Raw genomic sequence first — 23424 nt, 5'->3', positions numbered from 1 at the left:
CGAGTCTGCATGCCCTTTCTTTCCAGGATGGGGATGGAAATCCTATTGATATTCAAATGAAGAACAAGCCAGAGGGTATCTATGCCTGCTCATACATCCCAACGAAACCCATCAAGCATACTATTGCTGTTACATGGGGAGGAGCTAATGTGCCCAATAGCCCTTACAGGGTATGTATTGGTGGCTAACATGACTTTCCTTATATTAACTGGTATGTAGTAGTGCTACTTTAAGCAGATATTGAATCCTGGTGTTAGTGAAATGAAGCTGAGAGGAGTTATAACCATAGAAAACTAAATGCAGTTAACAGTATCATTGAATGAAACATCCCTTTGTCAAATTAACTTTTGAAATGTATGTTCCACCTAGGTCCACATTGGACAAGGCAGTCATCCCCACAAGGTGAAAGTCATTGGGCCAGGAATAGAGAGAACTGGTCTGAAAGCCAATGAACCTACTCATTTCACGGTAGACTGTACAGAAGCAGGAGAAGGTAAAATACTTGAGCACAGCAGGGTTGACTTTGGACAAAATGTATTAGGAAACTAAATCTTACTTGCTATTAAAGGGGAACACTTGACTCCCATAGACCTGTTCTTTTAGAAAGTTGTGTTTTCCAATGGAAATGATTTACAAAGCTTTTGTCTGTTAACTAGATAAATGCTTAAGCAGCAACGGGTGATTTAAGAAAGCAGTTTGAAATTACTCTTTATTGCATTTTTGCCTTTCCTCTCCACTAAGTAGCATTGAAGGTGGCTTACATTCATCATAAAAGAAAAGAAGAACAATAAAAACAATTTAAACTATAGAATAGCCAAAATCTTATTGCATGATTTATGCCTGCAGAAGAGAGTAATTTCTCTCACAGGGGAAGATTTTCCGTAATTTAAGACTTCAGTCCAGTCACTTTCCCGACTCATCTATAATCTGTTTGTTTGTGTGGAAAAAGCAAGTCCTTAATTACTGAGAAACTCCCTACTAGAATGTCTTTAACTGTGGAGATTTTCAGTAATGAAAGACTCCTTCCCCAAGTCACACAACTTCTATGCAACAAAATGTATTGCTTGCAAGGTAGAGAAGCCCCAGTTTAAAACAGGAATGGGGGCTCGCGGCTCGCTATTGAGTTGGACTTAAGCTGCACCTGTGATTTGACTTGCTTGACTTGGGGATTTTGGTGTTACTTGCAACTCCTGTCTGTCAAATACCTATCACACACAACCCCGCCGGCCTACTTGCTGTTGCCACTGCCATCTTCAAACGTAGCCCATTAGATGGTGGTGATGCTCTAGCCTGCCATAGGCAATGGGCAGGTCTTCTGGTCCACCTCTTCCTGTAAGTTGTCCCGGTGATGCTCTAGCCTGCCATAGAGCGTCACCAGGGTGACTTACAGGAAGAGGTGGGTGGGAGCACCTGCCTTTGGAGTACAGGAGGCTAGAACATCACTCTGAAAGGTCCTCTCCCTTCCTCCTGCTTCAGAAAGACTGGCCTATCAGCTAGTCAGCATGTGTGTTCAGGAGAGGCAGTGGCCTGGCTCCTGGAGGCATCATCATCATCATCAGGTGGCTTGATGGCAGTGGGGGCAGGCAGCAGGAGGCCCAAGCCTTTGGTACCAAGTCCTGAGTCCCAGGCTTCAGTGGCCGAGTGGGGGGGGGGGGAGGCGGCAGGTGAATCGCTACTTGGACTTTGGCCCCGGGACTCTCACTTGGACTTGAGACATAGGTTTCAAGACATTCTAACATTCCTGGTCTAAAGTAACCTAGGAAAATGAGCTAGAAAATCTCCCCTGTTGGTGGCATCGTCACCCTTCCACAGGTGAAACTTACACAGCAGGATTTTTTTTAAAAAAAATACAGTACCAGTAATTAAGATCAAATAAAACCAAGCAGAACAACAACAAAATATTAAAACTATTTGTATCTTCAAGGAGTTAAAATCGTCATCATAAACTAAACAGTATTATAAACCCACTTGAAAAGATGACTCTTCCCATCTGTCCTAAAAGTGGTTAGGAGTGGAAGCTGTTCATCACTTCGAGGGAGGAGGGAGTACATTTCACAGATCTGGGAGCCCGTGCAGGAGAAATAAAAAAAGTTGTTGCTCTTTCTTTAAAGGTGATGTCAGTGTTGGCATCAAATGTGATGCTCATGTAATAAGTGAAGAAGAGCAAGACATAGACTTTGGCATCATACATAATGCTAATGATACCTTCACAGTGAAATACACACCGCCTGCTGCTGGACGCTACACTGTCAAAGTGTTGTTTGCTGGAGAGGTAAGTCATTAGTGGGGGAAGGGTTGAGGGGACCGGTGATCCTACCCTACTGTAACTATTGTGTCCTGCATATGTTGGCTTTATTTCATGATTTATTTTGAGAAGCAGCTTCTGAACATTGGCGCACTCTCTCCCTTTTTCTGTCTGTGAATGTATCTGAGTAAGATGAAATCTAATATGCTTACCCTTAAGTTTAAAAAAATTGTGGCAGTCATATTGCTGTTGAACAACTACTTGCACTAAAAAGATTTATGCTTTTAAAGGAAATCCCCACCAGCCCTTTCAGAGTGAAAGTGGAGCCCTCACATGACGCAAGCAAGGTGAAAGCTGAAGGGCCTGGCCTGAGTAGAACTGGTAAGATTTTCGCTAAGTAGGTATGCAGAAATAAAAAAAGCTGTCCAGCTATTTGCTGGTCTCCATTGTGTGAAGTAGTAGTAGCAGTCAGGGTGGATTTGATTTAAATCGCAATTTAAATTTTAAAAAATGGAGTTTTTTTTTTGACAAATTGAATTATATTTTTTTATTCCATTGAAATAATGATTTAAATAATTTTGATTTTTATTTACCTGGGTAGTAGTAGATGATTAAATCTGGGGCATGAAAGGTTATGCCTGTTACTTGTCTGGTTTCAACATTTTGTTGATAAGAGCACGGTGCATCTTATTCTTCGGCACACCTAAGGATGATAATGATGAATTCCATCCCACTCCTCTTTCTCCTTAGGTGTGGAAAATGGGAAGCCTACACACTTCACTGTTTTCACAAAAGGTGCTGGGAAAGCTCTTCTCAACGCCCAGTTCAGTGGGCCAACGGCAGGAGAAGTTGTCAAAGATGTGGATATCATTGACAACTATGATTACTCTCAAACTGTAAGATATACTCCAGTACAGCAGGTAAGCACTTCTTGGTAGTGGGTTTTCCCTTTCACTTGTAGCAGCGAGCATAACACAAGGTATTTATATTTTATAATAGTGGCTGTTGTGGCAAATGAAATGGTCCTAAATTCTGCATTATGTTGCTGATAATAGCAATGCTTGTTGAAAACATTGTGGAGAGCAAGCATATGCCAGCTTCCTGACTGACTAAAAAGTTTGGATTGGACATGTTCCCAACGCTGTGTTGTTGTCGCTGTCCAGTATTTCAAACTCTGTCCGTCGTTGCTCCTGGGAGTTAACGCCTGGTTGCTGATGGCTGTGTATTTGGCGACTGATGTTGCTGTTGGCCCTTGGATGTATCTTTCGTGCAAACAGCAAAGTGAAAATCAACAAGGCGTTTTGGACCAGATTCCAGACATCCTCATATAACTCTTCTAATCTTCAGGCTTCTATGCTGTGGCACTGTGTGACTGATGCTCCTCTACTGTCAGAGGTGGTCTCATGCCTCAAGATGTGTACGTTTTCATGATGTTTGCTCCAGCTAGTATTTGGGTGACCTGAGCAAATTTTGGATGTTCAAATTGAAGAGTAACTCTGGCTTCTGTAGATGGATTTGCTTTGGTTGGATCTTGGTAGTAGAAGCTCTGATGTTGTTCTTTTAATCTGGCATGCTTCTTGGGAATACTGGCTGGTCTAAGTGGAAAAGAACTTTATGGCTTCTAAAACAGTGGTGCTGTGTACTGTACTCCAGCAGTTTTGCAAGTGTGGGCTCTGTATCTTGAGAAACTGGCTTAATAGAGGTAGGGTTGACTTTGTCAAGTATGTCCTTTGGGAGGCTGTTAGCCATTCCTGGCTGCCTTCCTCGTCAGAAAGTATTAATATTTTTCCCTAACCTAATCAGGTCCAGGATATATACCAATGACAATTAAACCATTTTACACATTCTGCAATTATGGATTGTAACAATGCAGCTGAGGCCTTATTTCTTAAACATTTCCCCATATGAAAAGCTCCCTGTCCTCTCATAAACCAGCATATCTGGTAGAAGGCTGCATTAGATTCTGCTCCCTGATATATTAATTTACACCACACAGGGACTTTCTTCTGTGTTGGTAATATCAACAATTATGAGCTTCCTGCAGTCTGGAGTGGTAGAATCCTGAATATAGCTAGTGGTTTTCCTGTATGTTCCTTGGCCTTGGCATTCCAGTTCATGGAAAGGCAGCAGAGATAAACTCAGGAAATGGAGCAACAGCATCCTGCCAGGGAGTAAAAGTTTATAGTAGGTAGTGGCACTGCTTAGCAATGTTGCCTTGTTTGAAGAGTGCACCATGTGTACATCTGAAGGGTATTTTTTAATGTTAATTTGACAGGGAATCTGAAGGGAGGGTGGAATGAGCAGGTTCAGCTGAATAAGGGGTGGAGTGAGCAAACACTGTAGGCAACTCTTTTGTCTGCCAGATCTGTATATACTGTATAGCAGTGACAAATACTAGCTATCAAACAGTAAGCGGTTGCTAGCCCTGTGAAAACGTTAACTTCCATACTCAAAAAAACATATCCAAAGGATTAAGTCCCTGAATTGTCACGATATGCACCTTAGTCACAGGGAGTTAACATGTTACGCTGCTTCTTTGGTTCTTACCCAAGGAGCTGCTTGGCTGACAAAAATCTGCATTTCAAAGTATCCTTTCTATAGCCAGACTCTGTGCCTTCAAATTTATGAGTGTTCCATGGAAAAGGAACAAAGGAAAGCCAAGGATTCTGGAGGCATTTTTCGTGCACCCAATTGGGAACATTGTCGACGGCTGCCTGGCAGTTCCTAGGCAGTAAACGCTTCTCATTTCTTGGCACCTAATTAATCTGCTATACAGAAGCAAGCCTAAATGAGCTTATCCATCTGTCTCAAGTGGGCCTAATAGATGCCATTCAAAGCACAGCAGGCAAAATAACCGGGTGAATGATGAGAACCCAGAAGCATGTTGTAGATAGGCTGTGTTGTCGAGGAGAGGGGACAGACCTGGCCAGCTTTGATGGTGAGGTGGAAGCGCACACTGGATTTTGAGTGGCTTTGTTTGTGTCACATGTGAATGACAACTTTGGGCTCACACAATGACAATTTGCATACCTAAATTTCAGTTAAAAACTCCACAAACGATTGAATGCCCACTTTGTTTCTTTAGAACTTGTTTTCTTCATTTTTGTCACTGTTTTAGACTAGAATGGTGCTTGAAATTTTCAAAATGCATTTTGGTTGAATACCTTTTAATACACCCCGTGATGAGGGGCAGAAAATTTTCTACAGCTGAAGTCCCCTCCCAAGCCCCGACCCTGGAAAATTTGCCATTTCTTTAAAAATAAATCCATTGGGCAGAATCCTGTTGGCACAGTTCAAACAGGATCTGCCAGCAGTGATCTGGCTGCCATCTTGTCCTTTTAAAGCCCTTTCCTGCACCACTCCAAGGCTCCCAGTGGTTTTCCCTGGGCAGAAGGAAGCCCTAGGGAGCTGTAATGCAGTGGAGGGAGAAAGCTTTAAATTAAGTGCTTCCTGGGCCCAGATCCAGTATACATTGCACAAAGTTACACAATAGGATTTTGCCCAAATTCCATAGTAACAACGAATGGATGTCAAAATAGTCTTGGTCTGAAGTTGAACCAAATAGTGCAACTCATCCTGCAGGGAGTGACAGTGAAACTGGAGGGTGCATAAATGATTTCATAGGAAGAGAGCATGGTATGGGTTTTGACTTGAAGCACATTAGAACAACCTAAAGCTACAAAGCATGGTAGTATTTTGTGTTTAATGTGCCGTTTCTAAAAGCTCATTTTGCTCTGTGTTTGGATTTCTGCTATCGATTACTTCTATAATTGTGCTCACATGGATTGTCATACAACGAGATTGAAGCAAGGCTTTTCCAGTCTAGATCTTTGGAAAGAGCCGTGATTATTTCAAGAGATAGTTGAATTCTCAACAGCTGAATACTGTGCCTTTTAGCTTGTCTCAGGTGCTGAAATATGAAATGGAAGTAAAACTCTGTTCAACTGTTTTAGGGCAACATGAACGTTCTGGTGACTTACGGTGGGGATCCAATTCCAAGAAGCCCCTTCACTGTAGCTGTAGCTGCTCCGCTTGACCTGAGCAAAATTAAACTTAATGGTCTGGAAAACAGTAAGTAACTCTTTTCAGATGCATTGTGTATCAAGTAACAAATGAGAAACTGACTACATCTGCAAGATAAATCAGCTCCAACAAGGCAGTTAAAAAGGACAGTAGGCCTCCGAATAGCGGTAATAAAGTTTATGGGTTTGTCTGGCATTTCTGGCCCTGCTAAATTGACAGATTTTGAGTGTGGCATGATAATATATGGGCTGCTGTCCAACTGGAGTTGGGAAGTCTCTGCTAGGAGCAGCCTGTTTTGGATGAGTAGCTTCTGCTTGTTCTGGTGGTGAGGTGCAAGTTGTAGCCTTAAGGCTCAACTTTGCCCTAATACTGCTCTTCAGACAAGGCCCATTGAGTGCCTCAGATATGGAGTTATAAGGGTAAAATAGTGTCAGGTGTGAATGTTTTCCTAGGTTACATCCATTAATCACTAGGGAGTCCATGCAGGCTAAGCTACTGGTCAAAAATACATCCGATCAAAGTTCTGTGGAGTTTTTCTTTCTATAAATGTATGGCTGGATCCAAAGGGACATTGCACAGAATGCAGAGTTTTCACCAGCTTCACTCTATGTGCTGCGCTACATTCTGCAATCATTTCTTATGAATCCCGTTTCAAAGGAGGTGCTTATTTCATCACTTGTGATTTATGCAATGATGATGATGATGATGGTGTGCTATCAAGCCAATTGTGACTTATGGTGACCCTTTCCAGTTTTTTTAAGGTAGAAAATACATAGAAGTGGTTGACCATTCTCTTCTTCTGGGGTGACCTGGAACTGTGCAATTTGCCCAAGGCTACGCAGGCTAGATCTTCTGGGAAGCACATTGGGACTCCACAGGCTCCACAGCCAGATATCTAAACCACCGACCTATCCAGCCAGCTAATTTTAATGAATGTTGTGGGTTTAAAATGTTTTGAGACACCAGACCTGAGAGGCAGCATACAAATATGAATGAATGAATACTTTATTACGGTCAAAGACCAGTAAAATCAAATCAATATAAAATAGATATATATAATTATAGTTTCGTAAAGTCAGTCAGGGTAATAAAATTCCATTAAAACGTGATAAAACAACCCCTTCTTTCCAGTTAATAACATCCTTAGTATAAGTAAAACCTCAGCCAGTGTTGTATTAAAAACATGTCCATCTAAAATCACCTACCCAAACATTTGGTTACGAATAAGCGTACAAATAAATGATGATGAGAGGTGGGGAAGACGATTCTGTGGGCAAAATTTAGTTTCTGGTTTGGATCCATGCCATGAACCTTTTTTTAAAAAAGTGTGACATGCTAGCATTTAGGCACGATTTTTGAATTTAGATTCAAGATCTTGTAGAGTTCTTAGGTATCAAGCTAGGAATCTAGAGTTCAGTAGCTATAACTGAACCAACGTTATCCAGACAATAGTGAACTGATTAGAAACCTAATTTTATGACAGTAGATATGAGCAAATACTAATTTTATTGATCACCAGTGTAAATTCTGAATTAGGACCTACAGTCAGTGACATTTCAATACCTCTGTTTACTTTCTCAAGGAGTTGAAGTAGGAAAGGACCAGGAATTTCTGATAGACACAAAAGGAGCTGGTGGACAGGGTGAACTCGATGTGTCGATCTTCAGCCCAACTAGAAAAGTTGTGCCATGCTTAGTAGAACCAATAGCAGGCAAGGAGTGTTGCACTGCAAAATATATCCCAAGGGAAGAAGGCGTTCATGTGGTTGATGTAAATTACGATGGGCATCCAGTTCCAGGAAGTCCTTATACTGTGGAAGCCACTCTGCCACCGGATCCTACCAAGGTAAGGATCCTGCTAATCTCTGTATATGTGGGTGTGTAAGAAACTGACGTTTTCATTGCTTAAGGAGCTGAGATATTTTTCATGAGCCTTATAGTGCTTCAGAGGTTCACTTTTTATAGAATAGCATAGAAACTATGTGACATGTTCTGGGCACTTCTAGAATTGTGCCAGTGCAGAATTCTGTTCAGGGCATAATCTTATAATAATAAATCTAGCCTGTTCTATAGTGTATGGTTTTTGCAGAGGAGAATATGGCCTAAGTTCATAAATTTTCAAATTTCTGGTGAAGTGCTTCTGGCTTTGCCCAGAAGGAATTTTGAGATTCCACCTGAACTATTTGCTATCACAATCCAGAAACTTTAGAAGTGGACAGTAGTTTTCATACTATTTAATAGGTTCACAATTTGCATGCTAAGAAGACTTCTTGATTTGTTGTGGTTGCGCAGTAATCTTATTGAGGTATATCATGCCATAAGCTTAAACCTGTGTGCTGTGTTCATGCGTGTTGAGCATTATAGTAGCTGTCATGTCTAAAAAGCCCTTTTTGCACAGTCTCAGTTGAAAAAAATGATGGGATTGTAAAAAAGAAAATCACAATAAATTGCATTTGAGTACCATAGCTTTTGTTTCCGTTGTTTGTGCTGATCCATTCAAGTCCCTTTGCTTTCAAAACCAATTAGACTAATGAGAATCAAGTTAATGAAGCATGGCAATATGCTGTTTAGGCCAACTATTATGCAATAATTGTGTTAGTTATGAAAATAAAAATAGTTTATTGAGATTGACACCTTGGCGATTTGTGCAAATGTGCCTTCAATACACAGTACATAGATGTATTTGTTTCTCATGTGTTGAATTTAAGGCTATCTAGCTAAACTTCAGATTTGATAGTAGATTGAATCCTTATTGCAGAGATAGGCAATCCTTTAGAACAATCATTCTCAACTTTTTTGGGGGGGCACAGCCCTTTTAGGAGCTCTTCTCAGGTCCCCCCCCCGTCAAACAAGGGTACAGCACAAACAGATATCTATCAGAAACTTCTCACATTTTTCAGTCTGTGTCCCCCTTCAAATCTGTCATGGCCCCCTAGGGGCCATGTGACCCTTATTGAGAATGGCTGCTTTAGGAGGCTTGGGCAAGAATTAAAATCCAAGACAAATCAGTCATGCTTGCTGAATCTTATGGAAACTGATCCTCTAAAGCTCTGGAGAGTACTTGGTTGCCAGCCCTTGATGTATTGGACAAATATTTAATTCAGCACTTTTTACTCGTCTTTCCAAGGTGAGAGCCCATGGTCCAGGCCTTCATGGAGGCCTTGTTGGGAAGCCTGCAGAATTCACAATAGATACCAAAGGAGCTGGAACGGGTGGTCTGGGCCTGACAGTCGAAGGGCCCTGTGAAGCCAAGATAGAATGCTCTGATAATGGTGATGGAACATGTTCAGTCTCCTACCTGCCCACAAAGCCGGGCGAATACCTTGTGAATATCCTTTTTGAAGAGGTCCATATTCCTGGCTCTCCTTTCAGAGCAGACATTGAAATGCCATTTGATGCTTCAAAAGTAGTTGCCACAGGCCCTGGACTCGAACGTGGGAAAGTAGGTGAAGCTGGATTACTAAATGTGGATTGTTCAGAAGCAGGACCTGGGAAGTTGAATATGGAAGCAGTTTCAGATTCTGGATCTAAAGCTGATGTTGAGATTCAAGATAATAAAAATGGGACCTATGCAGTTACATACGTGCCGCTTTCTGCTGGGATGTACACACTCAAGATGAAATATGACGACGAACCAGTACCAAACTTTCCTGCACGTGTCAAAGTGGATCCTGCTGTAGACACAAGCAAAATCCAAGTGTTTGGGCCAGGAATTGAGGGGAAAGGTGGGTCTGTTTTTAGTTTTCTATCAGATGCATGAGAGTGAACCTAACTGGAAGAGATTGTTGCTGCGTATGTAAATGAAAGGAGCACTTGATTAGGTCTACTTCTGTCAGCTTATGCTGTGTGTAATTCTTGGTTGCACAGACTTCTTCCTGTTTCTGTGGACTTGGGAACGGCTGAGAAAGCACCTTGATGACAGTCACTGGATGAGCCATTCTGAGGGAAAGTGTATGGATGGGTGGGGAACCTGGCCGGGATAAGTGTGTGGGTGGGTTATATTTGCCTTGTACTATCTGGTTCTCTCTAGCACAGTGACTGTATGTGAAAGGTTGAACTCACTTCTGTTAAAAGACTGCTATGTGGGTGGAAAGCATGGGTAGTTCAAGTGAAACGGCCTACATTCTAAAAACAACAAAGATTCTTGTGGCTCCCTTAAAGACTGACAAGCTTCATCTAGCATACCTTTTTGTGTGCTGTATCCCATGACATTTTAAGTAAGCTGTAGTGCCTGAAAGCTTTTAATGTTACAATACTCACACTACCACAAGACCTGTCCTTTGTTTTGCTGCAGCAGGCTGAAACCCCCTTGAAATGATTGAACTCTTAATTTTGTAGATGTCTTCCGTGAAGCAACAACAGATTTCACTGTAGACGCTACGCCCTTGACCAAAACTGGTGGAGACCATATCAAAGCTCAGATTTCAAATCCCTCTGGAGCTTCCACAGATTGCCTCATCAAAGACAATGCTGATGGGACATATGCAGTAGAGTTCACGCCATATGAAAGAGGTAAATATCAGCAGCTGTTGACTTGGGTAAATGGGCTGGAGGAACAGATTTTATTAAGCAACTCCGTTTTGTATTTTATGGTGGAAATTTAGGAGTCAGGCTTATTTTAGAACACAGAGAATACCCTTGGGGTTCTGCAGCAAATACTGGTGCTTAAATCTGTATCCTCCCCTTTAGAATTGATTACTAGCAAGAGATAACTTCCCAAGATTACTAGGACCTCTGTTCTTTGAAGCAGGAAGACTATTGTATTCCATGTGTAACTCTGAAAGCTAAAAGTTTCGTAGAGCCCAAATCTGATTATTTATCTATCCTTTAAAGGCACTCATACTGTGGAAGTTACCTATGATGATGTTCCTGTGTTGAACAGTCCTTTCAAAGTGGATGTCAAGGAAGGATGCCACCCTTCACGTGTGGTGGCCGAAGGTCCTGGACTACAAGAAGCCTACACAAATAAACCCAATCCATTCACTGTAGTCACTCGGTAAATATCATGATCTTGATATAGCCATGTGGGAAATGAAGCCATAAGATGTGGGGTGGGTGTGCGCACATTTATAATAATTCTGCAAGCAGTTGACTAGGTGCAAGAAGGGGAATTCCAGGTATGCTTGCCACTCCTTTCTTCCAAAGTAGCTGTCTAATGAGAATATGCCACAAACGCAAGACAAAATGACTCAAAAGCAGCTCAGAGTGGCCCTTGGCACTGCTGCAAGCTTAATCATTGGCATGATAGTTTTTTTACAGTTCCTGACAAGCCCACCCACAGACCTCGAACTCGAGGCTTGATTCTTCACGGCTTTTCCCAGATCTCCTTTATAAGTGGTTCACACGGCTGCCAGCTAATGTTCTTGCTGATGATTACAGCATACCCCAAGCTAAATCAGATTGACTGCTGTAGAAATCTTTAGTCAGTCAAAACTAAGCTCTACCTGTATTATTGGATTTTTATCCACAGTGCCTAATAGAATAGAATACTGCTACTTTGGAAAATATAGCTAGTTGCAGCTATAAAATTAAATCGTTAAGCTTGAAAGTAAAACATTGTTAGCCATGTAGACATACTAACTGTCCTCTTTGTGGTTGCAGGGGGGCTGGAATTGGAGGCCTTGGAATAACAGTTGAAGGTCCTTCTGAGTCTAAAATAAGCTGTACAGATAACAAGGATGGCAGTTGTAGTGCAGAATATATCCCATATGTTCCTGGAGATTATGATGTCAACATAACTTACGGTGGCGAACATATCCCTGGTAAGAGTACTCCTGTCACGGAGGTCAGGTCCTCAAATGAAATGGCAGAACTTGGCCGTCTTTTGGTGAAATTATATTTTTGAATAGTGACAATGGAATTATTATCTTAATGTGAATTGTATCTTGAAAAGCAGAAGCAGTATAGTATCCTTGCAAGAACATTCCCAGCTGTAATCTGGACTACATGCCAAAAACAGATCTTTCCCAGGACATCTTTCCAGTTACCAACTGGTTCCATAGTGCCACAATTATTTCTAAGGCCTGTGTGAAGTTTCAGTCCCAGCCACGTAGACAATTTCCTACAGAAGCAGTCTTGTGATGACCATTCTGATACTGGGTGCAGCAGCTTTAAACAGTGATTTTGCTTGCATGCAATCAATCAGCAAGGTTTTTCAGCCTATAATCTCTTATCCTTTCTCTATTTCTTTTCCCACTTATTTTATCTTGAATGGTTAGTTGTTACAATAGTGTACTTTTTATTTCTTGCTGCACGTCCAAAGTATTCTAGCTTTTTGCATTGTCTATGTTTTAGGAGCTCTTGATCTCTGTTCACTCAATTTAGTTTGGCTGCCCTTCAGTATATTCTTAGCATTTTGTGGCAACTCCATATTTTGAATGTTTGGTTTTTTCAGTAGCCTGTGTCAAAGTTCATTCATACCCTGCAGTAGAGCCACGAATGCATAACACATTCTTAGAGCTCTTAGGTTTTTCTTGCAAATTACATTGTTCCTCTAAGAAAGCTGCTGTAGGCCCTCTCTTCTGATTTGTGCACCTGAAATCCTAGTGCTCAGTCAACCAGATTCGAAGGTACAAGTGCCACATTTCCATTTCAGATCTTTAATTGCATTTCTTGGGTTATTTGCCTTTTATTGATTACGGAAAACTTTGGCTTTCTTCATATGTTTTAAACCAAAGAATGGAACTTTCACAGAAACCAGACTAAAGATACTCCAACAGGCTTAATACACAACAGCGTATTCTCTGCTTGGGGAACATAGATAGCAACTTTATTTATAGGACATATTTTCTCAGAAAGAATCCACAGTGGAACTAAACTTGATTACCTGAAATGCAGTACAGATAAAACCTACAAATATTAAATCACTGTCAGTTAGGGCCAAGTGGGCATTGTGAGAAGGCTGAGCTGTGAGAGGATGATTATTGTCTTTCAGGCTCTGCTCTTGCTGTTTAGTGCTTCAGCCTACTTGCAGCCAGGCTAACCCTTGTTTTTTTTCTTAATTGACAGGCAGTCCATTTAAGGTTCCTGTAAAAGATGTAATTGATCCCTACAAGGTGAAAGTTGCAGGACCAGGTTTGGGAACAGCAGTTCGTGCTCACATTCCCCAATCCTTTACTGTGGATACCAGTAAGGCTGGAATTGCACCACTGGAAGTTGCAGTGACAGGACCAAGAGGTAAGGTGTCAGTTTAGTAGCTTGAAATTCATGCTATTTTTTAAAAATGGGGGTTTGTAGCAGTTGTGTAGAGCAACCTTTTTGGGACCGTGGACCAGCTGAGCCTTTGAGGAAGGCTGGGCATCCCCCGCGCATGCACGCTCTCTCTCAGGTGCATGCGCAAAGCAGTGGAGGAGTGCGCCCCCCACCAGCGCGCCTGCATGCATGAAGGGATGGGGGAGCATTCACGCTGGCGATGGCACGTGTGTGTGTGTGTGTGTGTGTGTGCAAAGTAGCTGTGGGGAGGGGGGAGGGAGATCTGTCTCCGTGGCCTGGACCAGCACCGGACCGGGGATTGACGACCTCTGGTGTAGAGGTATGAACACAAACTCCTGTTACAGCTGCACTTCTTCTAATGAATATAGTCAAATTAAGTATCTTGAGCAGTGAGCTGACACAGCATTGTATGTGGTTTTCAGAAATGTTAAATCTCTTGGTTCGCAATTGGGCGAAGTGTGGACCTCCAAATGTGATATTGCACTTCCCAGCAACCCTAGCCAACATATTTGATGGCAAGGAATGCTGGGAGTTGCAATCCAACAAATAGGCTGCCCTTTGCCCACCTCTGTCCCAGCTGAAGTAGGTAATCCTTATTTGAAATATTTTTACATCTGTTGATAAAAAATGTGTAAGAGATTTTTAAGATGGGTGTATAAAGAACAATGTACACTGTGTTGTAACATACTGAAGAAAATGGAGATGGTTATTTTCCTGGCACATTTATAGAGCTTGCCTTGATGTTACATAGACGTGACATGGATTATCTTTGCTTGAAGAGACTTGTTTCTTGCAAGGTGAAAGTAGATGGACAGTAGAGGTGAAGACCAACCTCACTGGTGGTGGGGAAGGGGAAAGAAAAGGATATGGTACGAAAGAATGAGGGGGAAGGGGAGAGGTCAACTGAACGGATTCTGTTACTGTCAGGCTGATACAGAAAATCAAATACCTTGAATTTCAAGCAACAATACCAAATATTTGAATATCTGCAGTTCTTCAGGAAATATTTGAAACAGATTTTAAATGTGAACTCAGAAGATAACTTCGCATTGTAAATTCACTTCAGGCCTGTTGTTGGCAGACCTAGTTCAACTTTCTATTTAGAAGTATTTTTTGTGAGAGTAAATAAATCTCCAATAGACATATTGGTGCACATAGATTCTATCAGGTAGCTGTGCTGAATAAAACACGTTTGGTCTAACATGGCTGCTGCATCTGTAGCCTTTTTAAGCAAGGCATATGGGACGATTAACAAAAATTCTGGTTCTGAGGTATTAAGTGAATAGTTTTTTAATTCTAGTTGATGAGCCGGATTCCCAGTTGTGGCACAGCCCACTGAAAGCAGTTCCAGAGTTCTTTAAAGGTGACCCCCAAAGTGAATCTAATGAGACAGGTTTGAACTTTCACTAACTAATTACTTTGACCTTTTAACCATTTTGGCCTTTTAAAATCAGACTATAATTTTAAACTGTAACTGGAATTTGCTTGATTAAATTTGCTTTGCTTTGCTTCTATGTTGCTAACTTCTCATTGAAATACTTATTTTACTAAAATTCTCTCTGTTTTCTTTAAGGTCACTATGACTGTGTCTTCAGATCAGTTTAATCACAACTTTTTCTTGTGCAACTAATCTTGTAAAATGGCTGCATGTACAAATTACTCACTTTGGATTTTGGGATAATCTTAAATTCTTCGTGATTTGAACTGGCAGATGAAATAACACTTACTTGGTAGTGCCAAATTTATTCAGCTCTGTAAACTTCTCAATGGCACCTTGAGTTAAAAAAAAAACCTAACCTAACTGTCCTAAACTAACAAGCTACAATTCCAGTTGGAATTCAGAGATGGTAATCTTGTTGCTCAGTTACATGTGCAGAAAAGTAATTGGTGTAATATTCTGTCACTTGTAGCCAATAGTTAATGAATCTCTACTGAAATTCTCAAGTACATGGCAAATTAGTGGGTGCATACACCTACCCCCAAGAATCCCAATGGTGACTTCTTAATTGCCAGCTAGAAGTGACTGAATGCTATACTGTTTGCATTCTGCATGTGTAATTGGAACAACATGATTTCAATACATCTTTGGGAAAAATCCTTTTTGGGACTACAAGTCCCAGAATCTCTCAGCCAGTATAACCAGTGGCTGTGGTGGGAAAGAGATTCTGGGAGCTGTAGTTCCTACAGATGTTCCATGCTCTTATTAGATGTCAAGCCTAACCAGTGGTAGTATGCATAAGTATGAAAATCATTCCCATTTGTGGAAGTTTAAATGTGGACGTTAAATATGCTTGATAACTGACCTAACCACCTGTCTAATTTTGGAACAATAAATTGTTCCAGTCCCTCTTACAGCTGTTGGCATTGGGCCAGCCAAGAAATTGTCAGTGATTTCATCTCTTTCCAACTGGTGAGGTCACAGACTTGGAATGATAGGAATAAATGGGTTTTTTTCTTAAGAGGCCACAAAGCAGATGTCTGTGGTAGACTTCTTGCAAACCTTTAAATCAGCATTATGCGTTTATGCTCCAAGCGACAGAATTATTTGTATGAAACTGGAGCTCTCGTGGGAAGGCAGCTGAAGGAATTAAAGGTAGTCTCTCTTTTCCCTCCTCCTACTTAGGCTTGGCAGAACCTGTTAACGTAGTTGACAATGGCGATGGCACTCATACAGTATCATACACACCTACGCAAGAAGGTCCTTACACAGTTGCAGTAAAATATGCAGATGAAGAGATTCCTAGAAGGTAAGGAGGGAAACAAAAAAGCAAGCTGTTGAACTGCACCTATATAGCTACTGTTGGGTGCCCTCTGTATTTTCTGTGGATTGCACCATTATTGAATGGCCTTAGCCTTGGCATAATAATACCTGAGGGGATGAAGAAGATTGTCATTCTGTTACTAGAGCTCAACTTCTTTTGTTCGCTGTAGAAGAGGGAGCATTGAAGTTTCACAAGTTACATGCATTGCCCTGGATGATAGAATCCAGACATCACTTTACAGGCTGCCTAATGTCTTGTGTTGTGTAGAAGGAGGGGAACAATTGGTGTGCTTATCCCACAGTCTTCTCCAAATGTGCAGTTAGCTTGTGCATATGATATATGTAAGTATTTAGTGTTCTGCCCTTCAGGTCTGAATGACTGAGTAGCTGATGGATGAAAAGCCATACGGTAAGTATGGTTAGTAGTCAGCAGTCTTCTATTTTTCAGGCCAGTGGTTAGTATAATAGTTGTTAGGAAAGTGTTACTGATTTTCAACATTTAAAAAACTGATTTCCTTTTTTCAACAGTCCATTCAAAGTCAAGGTGCTTCCGACATACGAGGCCAGCAAAGTGACAGCCAGTGGGCCGGGCCTGAGCACCCATGGGGTTCCAGCCAGCATGCCTGCTGATTTTGTTGTCGATGCTAGAGATGCAGGCCAGGGACTACTTTCAGTAGACGTCACAGTAAGACATGATCTCTTCTGGTCTTTTTTCAAATCGGACTGTTTTCTTCAGCAAAGCGGTCTTATGCTGAGCATCAGGAAGGGTTAAATGGCTAATTAGAACAAAACAGCTTTCCATAGGAGAGTTCAGTGTTCCTTAAAATTTCAATTGTTTATTATCAGAATTTAGCATGGGCCATGTGTGCAGTCTTTTTTTGAGATGAAATGCCTGTATACCAACCAGGGTTTCCTAGACTTAGTATGTGTAATAGTGCTTTTTGATATGAACTATTCTTGGCCTTTTCAAATTCCCTAAACTAGGCCAGTCTACAGTTTTCACCATGAATGAACATGGACAAGGTCCTGTAGAAGGCCAGTACATGTTTTCAAGCTAATCATAGCTGTTCTGGGCTTTGTTTCAGGGCAGTTTTTAAAAAAAGCTTTTTCAGATGTAGGCATTGGTTTGGAGAAGGGTTAGTTAACTCTTAGAGTGACTCAGAGTTGCTTGCCTGGATAACTACATATTGCCTGATCCAAGTAACATATAATACAGTCTTTGTCTAACAAACCATTTGTGGAAAATATTTCAAGAAGAAATAATGCAAGTTTAGACTTGTAGAGGAATCTTAGTAAAACTAACCAGTTTGACTTGCAGCTATTTATGAGTAAAAAATTGCAGAGGTAGTCTATGTAAAAGCTGTCCTGGGATGAGGTGTAACGGTCTTGTATTAGACTTATGTTTAAGAATGCTCTGAACTTCCTGCATTCGAAGATGCAGTGATTATAATGGTTTCCTGTTGGTATTTGCAGTGTCACATTGATGGTCTATGTTAAATGTATTACTTAGAGACACATTCATATTCTGTGGTTCTTAAGAGCTCTTAATGCATCATGTTTCTCATACTATGTGGAGAATATTGAATGTTTACTTCCGGAAGCCTCGTCCCAAGGGTTTTCTAATTAAGGGACAGGACTTCAAAGACAGCAAAAACCAGTATTTCTATAAGTTAAATCCCATATGAACCTTTAGTAAAGAAGCTTGCCAAGAGAAACTATCAAGCTAAGCGCGCAAATGCATCTCAATTCTTGCTATCTACAGTGTTCCTTCTTGCTTGTTACAAGGCTTGCTTGTGTTAATTGTGGTTTTGGTTCTGACGTTCAGGACCAAGATGGCAAACCAAAGAAGGCAAGTATCCATGACAACAACGATGGCACTTATGCAGTAACTTACATTCCTGACAAGACTGGTCGATACTCCGTTGGCATTAAGTATGGTGGGGATGATATACCTCTTTCTCCGTATCGAGTCCGTGTATCACCAGCAGGAGATGCTAGCAAGTGTTTAGCAACAGGTAAATTCCTGCCTTGAACTCCACTGATTTTCCTGCAACTGCCTGAGCAAAGGGAACCCTCTTAGCTTCTCTGAGCTCCTGTACTTTAAGCAATAAAAACCTTCTGCAGTCTTTTTGTAACAGTATTTCATTGTGCTGCTATTTCTAGTTTAGACAAATTGTTCCAGTCTAGCTTAAGATAGGAATCTCAGGGACACAGCATTGCCATACTGAGATAGCTGAAAGTAGTCATTTAAGAAATACAAAGCTTGGGTGTAATCTGCCTCAGGTATGACTGCTTGATTTGTAAATAAGTGGAGCAAAAATTTGCTGGATTCTCAGATGCTGCCAAATTGTGCAGGCAAGATGTCGCCCTTGTGTGCATATTCAGGTCCATGTGCAAACAAAAGTGGCTGCATTCCTGTGCCCCACTAAGCCAGAAATTCTGGCTTCATAAACATGGCTGATGTTCACCTGCCTTACTGCTTGCAGCATGAGAGCAGCCAAGAACTTAGCCCTTGAATGCAGATTTGAGTTAACATTTACCGTTGGGATCATGTTTAGGTTCTTAATCTTTACTTGTTAGGTCCTCCTTCACATGAGCAAAGATGTATGATGCTCATGTACATCCAGGAGTTTTGTTCAGCATGAGAGGCAGGCCAGACCAGTGTCTAAGCGATGTTAAATGTACCAGTCTTGCAAAACAGTTTATCTAGATATCTGAGGGGGTACGTGAGTCCTTCGTGGGACTGTAGGTGCTCATTTGGCTTGAATAAGGGGAAATGCAAGTGCTGTGCTATTAAAACTATATTTGCACCAAATCTGTCTTCATAATTATTCTGGTTGTGTTGAGGCATTACAATATTCTGGTTGTGTTGAGGCATTACAATGCCACAATTGTGAAAGGGAAAGAGCAGTTAGTACTGGGCAATAGTTGGGAAATTTTTAGCCCTCGAGATCTTTTGGGCTGCCACTCCCAAACTTCCTTTTCACTGTTCATACCTGATAGAGGTGATATGATTTGTAGGCCAAACCATCTGGAGGGCCAAAGGTTCTCTTTCCCCCTGTAGGGTTTGTATTGGCATTATACTCTACCCTTAGAAACCTTCCCTATGAAAGCCAGCACAGGGAGGGAGGATTCTTTTTGCATTGATGTGGAGTTTCATCATTCACGCAGGTGGCTAAATCCTGCAGGCAAGACAAGAAACATGACACACAACATTTACGTAGCACATACCTTTGCTTAGAAGAAGAGTAGACTGCATTATAAAACTTTATTTGTGTAAAGTGTTCTTATTTTGTTATAAACCACAAAAGTCCCCCTGCTCTTGCATATGTTGACTCAAGAGTGGGGAAGCATTCAGAGATGTCATCTGTATGGGTATTGGCAGAATTATTCAATAACGGGAGTGCCAGTTCAATGGAGACACATCCTGAGCACAGATGAATCTCTTCCTGCCTCTTCCATCTTCACAGGCAGCAGGCAGACATTTGGCTTGGGTGAGACCTGCCTGTTTGCAGAGGTTTTATGTCAGTATTTTTGTCTCATGGTTTCAGGGGCGCTTGCTGTGTTTGTAATGGTAGAGGCAACTACATGCTCCTCGAGGAGGAAACTTCATGCTCCTTTCTTGGCAGAGGTTATGAAAAGCAAAACCAATAGTTGTGCCAATTATCTTGCAGGTCCTGGCATTGCAGCCATGGTGAAGACTGGAGAGGAAGTTGGGTTTGTGGTCGATGCTAAATCTGCAGGAAAAGGTAGAGTGACGTGCACTGTCCTGACACCAGACGGCTCTGAAGCTGAAGCTGAGGTCATTGAAAATGAGGATGGGACGTACGACATTTATTACACAGCTGCCAAACCAGGAACCTATGTAATTTATGTCCGCTTTGGTGGAGTGGATATTCCAAACAGTCCCTTCACTGTAATGGTAAGAGGATTAGGAGCTTAATTTTGAAACCTTCTAAGTGAGCATGATCTCTAACAAGTAATTTGGTGCATGAGCCAAATAACTTGCTTTTCAACTTCAGTGTTAACAAGTTGCACTGAAAGTTTCTCCCAGGGTTTGTGGCAAATGAAGTCCTTTTTTCAGGTCATGTTTGTGAGAAATAAACACCTCCCAAACATGACAGCCAAAGCTGTTGCCTTTTTTGCACCCTTTCACAGCCCTTGTTGCCTTGCCTTGCTGTTTTTGCTCCTCCTCTCCACTGTGAGCTCAGAGAGTTAAGAAGTGGTAGAAAGTAAATAGAAAGTCAGCATGGCCTTTTGTGTCTGACTGGTTTTGACTGTGTGCCTGCGACACTGGGGGGCAAACAAAGCCAACTGGAAGTAAAAGTAACGTTTGGTGGTTATATTCCTGTATGCGTTGAGTGCAGTCATGGAGACTAAGATTACAGGAAAGCTATCGCAGGATATATCATCCACATAGTCTAGCATTTCTGTTTACAGTGAGTCCCCACTTTATTTCAGGGAATGCCAATGAATGCAGTTTAATAAGGCATTTGTAGGGAGGTGGTAGGGTCCCTGGGGTGTTGGCAGCTGGGAAGAGGTGTGTGCAAACCAGAGACACACAAAAGTAGTCTTGCTTCACTCAGGGCAGCTGCCTTATTTGGAAGGCCCCGTGCAACTCATACAGGCTACCTGTGTTTTAGAGAGTATTGCCACCCAGAGTAGGGTGGGCGGGCAGATATCTGGAGCTTAACTTGTGATGATTTTGTGTGCTGCTTGAAGGAAAGAGAAAGTTCTTAAACTATACCTTACCTTTTGCCACCAACCAGGCTACAGATGCAGATGAAGTTGCAGTGTTGTCTCAGGAACCATTAAATGCAGCCTGTCCCCCTGGAGCCCGCCCCTGGGTACACAGTCTTTTTTTTTTTTTACACTTTCTTTTCCATGTTTCATCCAAGAAACAACTTCCTTCTGAGATTGCTTGAGCTTGCTTTCATCTCATACCTTGGTGGTGGGTCAAAATACTACTATGGCAGACCTTGGATGTGATTCAAACCCTTCCTTTCCTGTTGTACTAATAATGACTTTTGTGACTAGCTTCTAATATCACAATCATTTTCAGCAATGTTGCTCTTTTCTTAGGGAACTTCGTTGTTGATTTCCTCCTCGCCCACATCATGGCAAGCAGCATCTTCTGGAGTTGTGTTGCTGATCATATTACTCTGGCTTTATCTTGTGGTGTCACCTCACTTCTGCTTTTAAAAAAATAACTTCCAGGCTGTGGCCGGGGTCACTTATTTCAGGTGGAGCTGTCCCTTGTCTTTTACATGCCAGCCATCTTGTGTCTTCACTCTACCATTTGTGTGTTTAAAACATGCTCTTTGGAATATGTTAAATTTAAAGCATGCTTGGGAGTAGTGAGTGTGGTGATCAGCTTTGGGAGCAGAACAGTGTCATCCTTTTGGACTGTAACTATCTGAACTCACTTCCCCCAAATAATCAAATTCTCTATTAGAAGATTTGCAATTACATATGTATATATTTTGCTTTAGGTCACAGAAGAAGCTTATGTACCTGATGGTGATATGAATGGTATAGGGTTTAAGCCCTTTGATATAGTCATTCCTTTTGCAGTGCGGAAGGGAGAAATAACTGGTAAGTAGTTCTCAGTTGGCTGCAGTGATTTCTGTAGAGCATTTTATCACTCATCTTGTTAACATAAAGTAAAATTCCTTGCGGGCTGTATGTTTTGAGTCTTACTCCACTCAAATTATCCTTATTCTTAATGTCCTTAATGTCCTTATTCTTTTTTTTAAAAAAATAAATTTATTTATTTATTTATTTATTTATTTATTTATTTAATTTATATGCCGCCCACACTACCCAGAGGTCTTAATATCCTTATTCTTCATGTAGTAGCACTGATTTTACAACATTTTCCAACCTGCTTTCTCACTGAGTTTAAGTAGAATTGCACGGTTCTGTCAGTATGGTGGAAAGCAACCCCCTCCTGAAAAATAGCTGCTGTTGTCCTTAATCCTGCACTGTGGACACATCATATTTAATCTGCTCTTTAGCCTTGCCCAGAGTAGCAGCTCTTGAATGAGTTTTACATCTGTCAGCTTTGGCAGGTCAGTGGCAAACCAACCCCTGGTGAGACTTCCCCTGTTTGAATGGCAAGAGCAACAGATGCTGCTTCACTGAGATGTGCTAGGAATTTACCAATCTTTATAAAGCTGTCTTCTAAAATAATTTTTTAAAAAATATAATTCTGCTGCACAGAATGAATTTCACATATACACCGAAAAAGAGGGGGGAAAACCCACCAAGTGCTTAATGACAACCAAATAAGATGAAGACTTGTACAAGGCAAATACTGCAGTATTGATCATAGGATTAGCAGCTCTACTTCCTTGACTTGGAAGAGCTACACAAGGAGAGATATGTGTTTAAAGCAGTCTTGCGTGGCTTAAGTTAAAGTCTTGCCAGTTATTTGTTCGCTCTACAAAAAGACTAAAGGAACCCCCAAGCCTGAATGGAAGAGGAGGCTTGTATATAAACAGAATGTATGTGAAGAGAAGTGCAGGACAATCCCTGCAACCCTTGATAACGTAGGGCAAGGGTCCTTTCAATGTCCCCCCTGCCTGGGGAATTAAAAGGAGGACTCCAATATCATAGACGATTGAACATAAAAATACTTGGGATAGACAGCCTTGCTTCAGAGAACACTCTGTGCTTTCGAGTTCATTTTAATCCTTCTGTTTATAGGGGAAGTCCATATGCCATCAGGGAAGACTGCAACAGCAGACATTGTGGATAACAAGGATGGCACAGTAACAGTTAGATACGCTCCTGTTGAGGTTGGCTTGCATGAAATGCATATCAAATACATGGGCAACCATATTCCTGGTAAGTGCCAACGGATTCCAGCCAGCGCATAAGTTCCATGGCGAGAGAGAGAGAGAGAGAGAGGAAAAGGGTCTGCTGGCATTGAAGAGGCCGTGCAGTTACGAACACTAGCCTTGGAGAGGGTGACCACTTCAGGCCTGTGGTTTTGGCTTGCCTTGTGTGCCCTGTGTAGGGAAGTGCTGGCCTGAAGGCAGTAAGAATCCTTAGTGGGTTTAGTAGCCTGCGCCAGAATTAAAACATAATTGGCTTCTAGGGAGATGGTTTTGTGATCTTTCCTGTATACGTAACCAAGAAGGAGGTAGCAATTTGAGTGGGTCACTGTGTGAAAGCCAAAT

The 23424-nt window shown here is 41.5% G+C and overlaps 1 protein-coding gene across 4 annotated transcripts in view; it reads left to right on the top strand.

Moving 5' to 3' along the window:
* The window catches only part of FLNB (filamin B), a 107201-nt gene that overhangs the window by 58607 nt on the left and 25170 nt on the right, over positions 1-23424 (top strand). The window contains exons 14-33 of one of the 4 annotated variants that reach the window (XM_020799897.3): positions 27-170; positions 370-493; positions 2112-2272; positions 2536-2626; positions 2996-3165; positions 6199-6316; positions 7851-8113; positions 9395-9992; positions 10606-10779; positions 11101-11263; positions 11869-12029; positions 13276-13443; positions 14780-14872; positions 16103-16226; positions 16769-16925; positions 18066-18255; positions 19915-20162; positions 21010-21087; positions 21733-21835; positions 22949-23089. In XM_020799897.3, coding sequence (XP_020655556.3) covers positions 27-170; positions 370-493; positions 2112-2272; positions 2536-2626; positions 2996-3165; positions 6199-6316; positions 7851-8113; positions 9395-9992; positions 10606-10779; positions 11101-11263; positions 11869-12029; positions 13276-13443; positions 14780-14872; positions 16103-16226; positions 16769-16925; positions 18066-18255; positions 19915-20162; positions 21010-21087; positions 21733-21835; positions 22949-23089 — 3469 coding nt within the window. The remainder of the gene's footprint in view (positions 1-26; positions 171-369; positions 494-2111; positions 2273-2535; positions 2627-2995; positions 3166-6198; positions 6317-7850; positions 8114-9394; positions 9993-10605; positions 10780-11100; positions 11264-11868; positions 12030-13275; positions 13444-14779; positions 14873-16102; positions 16227-16768; positions 16926-18065; positions 18256-19914; positions 20163-21009; positions 21088-21732; positions 21836-22948; positions 23090-23424) is intronic. The other 3 variants (XM_020799899.3, XM_020799898.3, XM_020799901.3) reach the window with 3 other exon arrangements.

This window comes from Pogona vitticeps, chromosome 2 (genome assembly GCF_051106095.1).
Source record: "Pogona vitticeps strain Pit_001003342236 chromosome 2, PviZW2.1, whole genome shotgun sequence".
Lineage (NCBI taxonomy): Eukaryota > Metazoa > Chordata > Lepidosauria > Squamata > Agamidae > Pogona > Pogona vitticeps.
Note: the sequence above shows the minus strand (reverse complement) of the source record. Positions and strands in the feature narration are given on the sequence as shown.